The sequence below is a fragment of the Sapajus apella genome, unplaced genomic scaffold, assembly GCF_009761245.1.
Source record: "Sapajus apella isolate SASKATOON/1434 unplaced genomic scaffold, GSC_monkey_1.0 scaffold13, whole genome shotgun sequence".
Lineage (NCBI taxonomy): Eukaryota > Metazoa > Chordata > Mammalia > Primates > Cebidae > Sapajus > Sapajus apella.
This window is the reverse complement of record NW_022436953.1, coordinates 33,049,174-33,059,350: the sequence shown is the minus strand read 5'-3', so window position 1 is coordinate 33,059,350 and position 10,177 is coordinate 33,049,174. Positions and strand designations below refer to the sequence as shown.

The 10,177-nt window shown below is 46.3% G+C and overlaps 1 protein-coding gene across 5 annotated transcripts in view; it reads left to right on the top strand.

The window, feature by feature from the left end:
* Positions 1–847: 847 nt before the first annotated feature.
* The window catches only part of CUNH10orf143 (chromosome unknown C10orf143 homolog), a 51,739-nt gene continuing 42,409 nt past the window's right edge, over positions 848–10,177 (top strand). For 4 of the 5 annotated variants that reach the window (XR_004270078.1, XR_004270077.1, XM_032282022.1 and 1 more), the window contains exon 1: positions 848–1,017. Coding sequence is in view for 3 of the 5 variants with exons in the window: in XM_032282022.1 (XP_032137913.1) it covers positions 949–1,017 (69 nt within the window). In the remaining 2 variants the exon portion in view is untranslated. Of the gene's footprint in view, positions 1,018–1,063; positions 2,245–10,177 lie in introns of those variants that run through there. The other variant, XM_032282024.1, reaches the window with a different exon arrangement.

Here is a 10,177-nt window from a genome sequence, read left to right as displayed (position 1 = left end):
ACCCATTCACCTCCCTTTTTAACTAGAAGAAAAACAGTTCCCAGAACTTGCCTTAACAGATCTCGATTACTTCTTCCTGGCCCATACCAGGTGATATGCCCATTGCGAGCCAATGGCTGGCAACGGAGTGGCCCCGTTTTAATTCATCCAAAAAAGGCGCGGGTCTGAGCTGTTTGGAGCAATCAAGGGAGCTCCATGCTACGGCAGGAGGGGCCTGGACAAGCGGCTGCAGGAGTCCAGGCCTCCGTGCCCTAAGACGAGGGCTCAGCGGTGCTCAGCACCGCGCCGGGCCGGAGACAGAGCGGCGCCCGCGGTGGAGGGTTGGCTGGATCCCCGGCAGCGACCGCGCGGAGCGACAGTGGCTGCGCTCTTCCCCTTCGGCCCAGCCCAAAGGCTGCGGCAGGTCAGCGCCGGCGACCTCATAGTGCCCTCCAGCCAGCCGAGAAGCCGAGGGCTTCCGGGGCCTCCCACCGAGCGGCCACCAGACACAACAGCTGCGCGCCGCGGCGGCTGGCCCGAGCGCTCCCCGCCTTCCCACCGCGGCGCCCGCCTCTCTCACCCGGAACCGAGGCGGCCCTGAGGGCCACAACTCCCAGAAACCCCCGCTGTCTCGCTCAAGCGTTATTGTCAAAGCTTGGCGGGTTCCTGAAAGAATGGTTTCTGCGGAGCCCCACGGCTGGTCCTGTGAACGGAGACGCGACAAGCCGGCCTCTCTGCGAAGCAATGACTTGGGGCAGACGGACAGCGCCCACACCATCCCAACATCCCCAGAAGACTCTGGTCTCTGCTACTGCTGCCTGCGGTGCCCGCCTAGGCGCTGTCGCGCTTCCCGCGGCGCCCCGCCCCTCCGTCTCCCCATTGGCTCCCCAGGGCGGTGTGCGGAAGGGGGCGTGGCGCGCGGGCCACTGCCGGGCCTGAGAGGCCTGGCGGTCTTGAGCCTGGGGCTGCATGGAGAGCCTGGCGCTCGGCCGCTGGCGACGGCGGAGGGCGGAGGAGCTGCAGGTTCTGGGGGACGTGGTGAGCCCCCGGGGCCTGGGCATTAGGGACGGGAGGACGGATGGCCCGTGGGCGGGCTCCCACCGCGCCTCGTGTTTCCCGGCGTGGCCCTCCCTGTGAGAAGGCCCGGCCGAAGCCCTTCACGCGCCCGCGCCGGCGCCCGAGCCCGCACCCCTGCCTGGGAGGGCGTGCGCGGTGGGCGTGGCCTATACGGGAGGGGTTTGACACCGCCCTCCCGGTTTCGCGCCTGCGCGGACTCGCGGAACCCGGGCGTATTTCTGACCCACGCGCTCCCTGGGCTCCAGACCCAGGCTCCGCAAAACGTGGGCCGGGACGCTTTGCATGAACTCGGGTGCTTGGTGTCCGGGTCCTGTCTTCTCCTGCCGTCCACACTTTACCGTTCCTGAGTCTCGTTCACTGAGCGCCTACCACGTGCCAGGCCCGGGGCTGGGTGTTGGGGGACGGGGACGGGGGCAACGAACAGCGCAGAAAATTACCCGACATTGAGCGTATTAGTGCTGCTTGGGTTGACTCCATTAATTGATGAGAAGACGGTAAGATAAGATGGTAATCCGGGGACCCGCACAAGATCCAGGGTGGAAGGGCAAGTCAGGTGTGGGTGAACCTTGAAGGATGACCAGGGGTAGGCAGGGTGGGAGCTGGCAAAAAAGCCAGTGTTGGAGCTCAGTGTCTCAGGGGAACTGAAAGAAGCCCTGCAGGACTGGAGCAGGAAGGCAGCCGCTTGGCATTACTGTCTCTTACCTTTCACGTCTGCTTGCAAGTTAGCTAGTTCTTAACCTCGTTTATTTCAAAGTTCCTTTCTAAGGGCAGCAGTGAGCAACCAATATACCGAATGTCTGCTTTTTTTTTTTCTTCTAGAGCTGCACAGGCCTGGTAAGTGCAGGATCCGTCTTCCCAGTTAATGCGGGCAGCATTTTTTTAGATGCGTAGGGAGAGTGACTAGCTTTTACCCTGCACCGTCTGTTTCCCCACCACCCACTGCCTGACCGTGAAGCCAGTGCCACTTAGGTTTCTGTTACAGTCACATCCCCCCTCCAGATACCAATTGTTATCTTAGTAGGATGCAGGTTACCCCAGTAATATAGTAATAGTATGGTACAGTAATGTATGCTAATAGTATAATACAGTAATATAGTAGGTTGGGGTGCTTTTGTAACCAAGAGCCTTCAAACCACGCTGGCCCTAATAAGATGGAATTTTGATTCTCCTGCATAGAACAGCATGAAGGTGAGCAGTCCAATAGGGTGGAACTCAGGGTCACTAAATCTAGGCATAGGGCTGGTGGCACCGAGATCAAGGGATATGCAGGGACGTGGATTCTGTCCCCTCGTACTATCCCCTGGCTGTTACCCTCCTCTGCATAGCCAAGACCAGCTCCCCACTACCATGCTACCAGACGGCAGGAAAGCAAACAGAAAACTGATGTGATTATGCTGATGTCTTAAGACCTTCCTCCACTGCTCTGGAAAGTGAAAGGGTGGTGGTCAGAGTGCAGGCAGAGAGGCAGGGCTCATGGCCACAATGGTATATCAGTCAGAGGAGAAGTGACAGAGGCTTGCTCAAGAGAGGGCAGTGGGGTGGTGACACTAGACAGACGTGACTGTATATTTAGAGGGAGAACAGGCAGGCTCACTGATGGAGTGGCCATGGCAGGGTAATGTGAAGGGAGGAGTCCAGGGTGATGCCAGGGTTGTCTTGAGCCCTGGGAGGGCAGTGCTGCTGTTCCTTGAGAGAAGAGTGGTGTGGAGCTGTGGGAGGCAGGGAAGAGCTCCTGTTAGATTGTGCTGTGTTTTCTATGACGTTGAGAAATTTGGTGGAGACATGGCAAATACTGCTAGTGATTGAATGGTTATCTGATTTTTTTTTTTTTTTTTTTTTGAGACTGAGTCTCACTCTTGCCTAGGTTGGAGTGCAGTGGCGCAATCTTGGCTCACTGCAACCTCCTTCTCCTGGGTTCAAGCAATTCTTGTCCCTCAGCCTCCCGAGTAGCTAGGATTACAGGTGCCTACCACCACTCCTGGCTAATTTTTGTATTTTTAGTAGAAACGGGGTTTCACTGTGTTGGCCAGACTGGTCTCGAACTCCTGACCTCAGATGATCCACCTGCCTCAGCCTCTTAAAGTGCTGGGATTACAGGCATGAGACACTGTGCCCAGCCTGGATTATCTGAATTTATAGCACAACACTGCTAAATTATTCCCATGATACAAGTGAGGCAACTGAGACACAGAGGGGTAATTAACTGGCCAAAGGATACACAGCTAGTAAATGGTGGAAGTAGGTTTTAAATCCAAGTCATCTGGCTCCAAAGCCTGCGCTGATAACCACAAGGCTACACAGCTTCCCATGTGGCATTTGTGGAACTAAAATACAAAGCCGGCCCGGTGCAGTGGCTCACGCGTGTAATCCCAGAACTCTGGGAGGCTGAGGCAGCAGGTCACTTGAGGTCAGGAGCTCCAGACCAGCCTTGTCAGCATGTGAAACCCCATCTCTACTAAAAATTGAAACATTAGCTGGGCTTGGTGGCGTGGGCCTGTAATCCCAGCTACTCAGGAGGCTGAGGCAGGAGAATTGCTTGAACCCGGGAGGCAGAGGTTGCAGTGAGCTGAGATCACACCACTGCACTCCAGCCTGGATGACAGAGTGAGAGTCTGTATCAAATAAAAAAGTAAAAATAAAAAATACCCACAAAGCTTCCCAATGAAGTCCTAAATTGGCCATCATAAAATGATGAAAAGTGTGATGCTGTGGGCTGTCAGGGAAGGGGAGCCAGAGGTCGTTATTGATCAGAGAGAACAGAGAAGACTTAATGGAAGACACCCTGAATGATCTATCAGATTGGAATTGCTGAAATTGAGTGCCAGGCTTGAGGTTGCAATACTTCCTGACTGTTACTAAAGAATAATGAGTATCTTATTGCTGTGGTGTATATTGCCTCTTAATTTGATAAAGTTTTGTTTATATTGTATTGTGTCCTAGTTTTTGATTTAATAATCCAGATTGAGTTCAATAAAGTATCCATGTTCTTCTACCAAGTTTTCTGTCCTCTCTCTGCCTCTCTGTGTTTCTCTCTCACAGATGTTTCCAGAATTTGGTTACTGAGGAACAGTAACTAGTTTCTTACTTCACAGCCTAGAGGCTCTGTACTCTGCATGTAACACCAGCAAAGTTTTGGAAAACACAGCAGCCAGGACCCATCTCTGTAGTGACTTGGCAGGTGATTCTTGGGCAGAGCCAGAGTGAAGCACCTCTGCTGTAATGTGAGTGTCTCATCACTGTGAGTTTCCTTGCAGCCCGGTTAGCTAGTGTGGACACGTGTCAGTTCAATGACAGTAGTGTTTGTTTCCATTGGGCAGACATGTTTTGAGCACCTGCTTTGTCTCAAGCCCTGTCCTAGGCACTGGAGAAAAGATGAATGAAGGCCTTGCTTACATTTACCCTGCATCTCAGGGCGAGGCTTACTGTGCAACTCCGGTGCTTGGCTTTTTTCACAGGAAGTCCCCCTGCTTACCACACACTGACCATACTTGTATGTTTCAGATTGAAAGTTGCCTAGAACGCCTAAAGCTTCATGTCCATTCAGTCTTTCATCTCTGCTGAGACTCTGCTCCCTAAAGAACGCTCTGAAGTCCAGATTTGTTTAGTAGAGCTACATCTTAGATGTTTGGGCTGGAAAATCAAGTTGATATTTATTTTCTAGTGTCATAAGATTCAAGATCCTTCTTTCTAGCTTTTTTTTTTTTCCTTTTTGAGACAGGGTCTTGCCCTGTTGTCCAGGTTGCTGTGCAGTGGAGCGACGATGGCTCACTGCAGCCTTGATCTTGGTTCAAGTGATCTTCCTGCCTCAGCCTCCCAAGCAACTGGGACTACAGGCATGCACCACCATGCCCAGCTAATTTTTGAAAACTATTCTGTAGAGGTGGGATCTTGTCATGTTGCCTAAGCTGGTCTCAAACTCCTGGGCTCAAGTGATCCACCTGCCTTGGGCTCCCAACGTTCTGGGATTATAGGCATGAGCCACTGTGCCTGGCCTAATATACAGGTGATTGATTGATTGATTGATTGGGACAGTTTCACTCTGTCACCCAGGCCAGAGTACAGTGGCACCATCTAGGCTCACTGCCACCTCTGCCTCCTGAGTTCAGACATTTCTCCTGCCTCAGCCTCCCTAGTACCTGGGACAACAGGTGTGTGCCAGCTAATTTCTGTATTTTTAGTAGAGACAGGGTTTCACCATGTTGGCCAGGCTGGTCTCGAGCTCCTGACCTCAAGTGATCTGCCCCCCTCAGTTTTCCAAAGTGCTAGGATTACAGGCGTGAGCCACCATGCCCAACCAAGTACAAGTTTTTATATGGGCATAGGTTTTCATTTCTCTTGGGTATGTACTTAGCTTTGGAGTTTCTAGATATCATATGGTAACTATGTTTAACCATTTGAGGAACTGCCAGATTGTGGAACAAAGTGGCTGTACCATTTTACATTCCCAGTAGTCATGGATGAGGGTTCCAGTTTCTTCACATCCTCACCAAAACTTGTCTTTTCAATTATAGCCATTCTAAGTGGATATGAAGTGTCTCATCCTTGTGGTTTTGATTTACATTTCCTGGATAACTAATGACGTCAAACATATTTTCATGTGCATTTTGGCCATGTGTATATCTTCTTAGGGGAAATGTCTCTCAGATCCTTGCCCATTTTTTAATTGGGTTATTTCTCCTTATTATTGAGTTGTAATAATTCTTTATACTGTATACAAGTTCCTTATTGGAGCTATTATTTGCAAAAACTTCTCTCATTCTATACCTCAATGTTTTCTTCTAGGAATCTTGTAATTTTACATGTAGATCTATGTTCCATTTTAGTTAATTTTGAATTTTTTTTTAAAACAGGGTCTAGCTCTGTTACTCAGGATGGAGTGCAGTGGTGCGGTCATGGCTCACTCCAGCCTCAACATCCCAGCTCAAGGAGTCCTCCCACCTCAGCCTGGCAAGTAGCTAGGACTACAATTGTGTGCCACTATGCGTGGCTAGTTTTAAACAATTTTTTGTACAGACTAGGTCTCACTGTGTTCCCCAGGCTGATCTCAAACTCAAGCGATCAACCCACCTCAGCTTCCCAAAGTGCTGGGATTAGAGGCACAAGTCACCACACCCAGCCAGCTGCCTTCTTTTACATGTGAACGTCAAGTTTCGCCAGTACCATTTGTTAAAAGACTCTTCTTTCTCTTTGTTAATTGTTTTGGCACCCTTGTTGGAAACTCCAATGTGAATGTAAAGTTTTTTCCCTGGACTCGATTCTATTCCGTTGATCAATATGTTTGTCTTTGTGTTAGTACCCTACTGTCTTGAGTATTGTAGTTTTGTAGTATGTGTTGAAATTTGGAAATGTGAGTCCCTCAACTTTGTTTTTCTTCCAGATTGTTTTAGCTGTTCTGGGTCCTTTGAATTTCTATTTGAATTTTAAGATCGGCTTGGCAATTTCTGCAAAGAAGTCAGCTGGGATTTTTGATAGGGATTACATTGAATCTATAGATTAATTTGGTGACTAGGACTACTTTAACAGAATTAAGTCTTCTAATCCATGGACATGGATGTCTTTCCATGTTTCATTGTTTTTTTCCTATTGCTTTTCTATGTACTATCTTATTAGTTTTTACTCAGATTTCTTCTATTTACTATGGGTTCAATTGCTTGTTTAAATCTTTTAAGATGGAAACTAAGGTCATTGGTTTAAGATCTTTCATGTTTTCTAGGGTAGATATTTAGTGCTATAAATTTCCTCCTAAGTACTGTTTTAGTAAAATTTTTGATATAATTTGTTTTCTTTTTTTTTTCAGTTCAGAATACTTTATAATTTTTCATTTGATTCCTTTTTTGATGCACTGGTTATTTAGAAGTGTGTTATTTAGTTTCTAAAGATTTGAGGATTTTTAGAAATATTTCTTTTTTTTTTTTTTTTTTTTTTTTTTTTGGGTTGGAGTTTCCCTCATGTTACCCAGGCTGGAGTGCAATGGCGCTATCTCAGCTCACCGCAACCTCCGCCTCCTGGGTTCAGGCAATTCTCCTGCCTCAGCCTCCTGAGTAGCTGGGATTACAGGCACGCACCACCATGCCCAGCTAATTTTTTGTATTTTTGGTAGAGACGGGGTTTCACCATGTTGACCAGGATGGTCTTGATCTCTTGACCTCATGATCCACCCGCCTCGGCCTCCCAAAGTGCTGGGATTACAGGCTTGAGCCACCGCGCCCGGCCAGAAATATTTCTGTTACTGCTTTCTGATTTAATTTCTCTGTGGTCAGAGAACATACTTTGTATGACTTACATTTATTGAGGCTTCCTTTATGGCCCAAAATATAATCAGTCTTGGGAAATTTTTATTCTGTTGTTTTTGAGTGAAGACTTTTATAAATGTCAAGTAAGTCAGGTTATTTGATAGTTTATTTTATTTAATTTTAATTTTTTTTTTTTTGAGACAGTTTCACGCTGCCACCCAGGGTGAAGTGCAGTGGTACGATCTCGGCTCACTGCAGCTTCTGCCTCCAGCAATTCTCCTACCTCAGCCTCCTGAGTAGCTGGGATTACAGTCGCCGGCCACCATACTCAGCTGATTTTTTGTATTTTTAGTAGAGGTGGGATTTCGCCATGTTGGCCAGGCTGGTCTCAAAGTGCTGTAATCTCCCAAAGTGCTGAGATTACAGGCATGAGCCAGTGTACCCAGCCAATGGTTTAGTTTAAATTTTCTGCATCCTCAATGATTTTATTCATATAGCTATCAATATTTGTGAGAAAATACTGAAACTTACGAATATAATTGTGGATTTGTCTATTTTTTTCCTTGCAGTTCTATCATTTTTTGCTTCACATATTTTGAGGCTCTGTTATTAGATGCGTAAACATTGTTGAATTTTATGTCCTCCTTATGAATTGACTTTTTTAATCACTGTGAAATCACCTTTTATATCCCTGGTAATATTCTTTACTCTGAAATTGACTTGTCTTTTATTAATATAGCAACTCCATCTTTCTTTTGTTCAGCGTTAGCATTGTATATATTTTCTTATCCTTTCATTTTTGGTCTATTATATCTTTATATTTAAAGTGAGTTTCTTATAGATGGACTATAATTGCGTCTTGATATCTTTTATTCAATCTGACAATCTCTGCCTTTTCCTTTGGGTATTTAGTTTTTTAACTATGACTATTGATGTAGTTAGGATAAAATGTAACTGTTGATGTAGTAGGATAAAATCTGTCGTTTTCCTTTTTGGTTTTTACTTGTGATATTTGTCGTTTGTTTACTTTTTCTTTTTTTTTTTCCCCCCTTTGGAGAGAATATCTCATTTTTATTTAGTGGGATTCCATGTTATTTTTTGTTTATTTATTTTTTTGAAAAAAGGTCTAACTCTGTTCCTCAGGCTGGAGTGCTGTGCCGTGATTATGACTCATTACAGCCCTGACCTCCCAGGCTCAGGTGATTCTCCTGCATCAACTCCCATGAGTAGCTGGGACTACAAGCATGTACCATCCTGCACAACTAATGTTTTATATTTTTTGTAGAGTCTGGGGTTTGCTCTGTTGCCCAGGCTGATGTTAAACTCCTAGGCTTGAGTGATTTGCCTGCCTCAGCCTCCCAAAGGTGCTGGGATTACAGGCGTGAACCATCATGCCCGGCCTCCATGTTATTTTCCTTGTTGGCTTGCTAGCTGTAATTTTATTTGCTTTATGATTTAGAATGCCCGTCTTCGACATATACAACCCATCTTTAGTTGCTATTATACCACTTCACATGTAAGAACCTTCGGTTTGTCTCCTCTTAACTTTCCTGCTTTTGTAGTCCTACATTTTACTTTGACATTGGCTGTACACTCTCTACTTTATTGTTACTATTTCTGTTTAAACAGTCAGACAGTCAGTTATGGGTTTTTTGTTTTTTGTTTTTTTTTTTTTTTTTTGAGATGGAGTCTCCCTCTGTGGCCCAGGCTGGAGTACAGTGGCATGATTTCAGCTCACTGCAACCTCTGCCTCCTGGCTTAAAAGCGATTCTCCTGCTTCAGCCTCCCAAGTAGCTGGGATTACAGGTGCACACCACCACGCCTGGCTAATTTTTGTATTTTTAGTAGATATAGGGTTTCACCACATTAGTCAGGCTGGTTTCAAACTCTGGACCTCATGATCTGCCTGCCTCAGTCTCCCAAAGTGCTGGGATTACAGGGGTGAGCCACCACACCCGGCCTGACAGTCAGTCATCTTTTAATGAAGTTTCAGTAACAAGAAAAAAGCCATATGGTTATCCACTGATAATATAGTTAGCATTCCTGGTATAACTCATTCTTCTGGGTTATACTGGGAATTCTTCTAGGTTCATCTTTCCATCTGGTATCAATTTTTTTTTTTTTTTTTTTGAGACAAGGTCTCACTCTGTTGCCCTGGCTGGAGTGCAGTGGCAAGGTCTCAGCTCACTACAATCTCAAGTGATCCTACCTCAGCCTTCTGAGTACCTGGGAATACAGGCGTGTGCCACCACATCCTGGCTAATTTTTGTATGTTATTGTAGAGACATATTTTCGCCATGTTGCCCAGGCTGGTCTCAAACTCCTGGGCTCAAGCAATCTACCTGCCTTCAACCTCCCAAAATGTTGGGATTACAGGCATGAGCCACTGTGCCTGGCCTCAATTTTTTTTCTGCCTGAAAGAAGTCTTCTAACATTTCTTATAGGACAGGTTTGCTGGTGATACATTTTTTTAACTTCTATATTCTGAAAAAGTCTTAATTTTAACCTTATTTTGAAAGATACTTCCACTGTGTGTGGAAATTCTAAATTGATAGGTTTTATCTTTCAATAATGTGAAAAGGTTGCCCCACTGTCTTGCCACAGTTGCTTCCATTGAGAGATCTGCAGCCTCCTCTCACTGTTCCTCAGTGTTAAATGCATCTCTCGTCTCTGGCTGCCGTTGAGGTTTCCCTTTATCAGTGGCTTTAAGCAGCTGGCTCTTCGTGTGCTCTCATATAGTTTTCTTCATGATTCAGTGCTTGGGGTTATTGAGATTGATTCTCTGGATTTATAGTTTACATCAAATTTAGAATATTTTCAGCCTAGATAGTTATTTTTTTTTTTCCAGACAGAGTCTCACTCTGTCACCCAGGCTGGAGTGCAGTAGC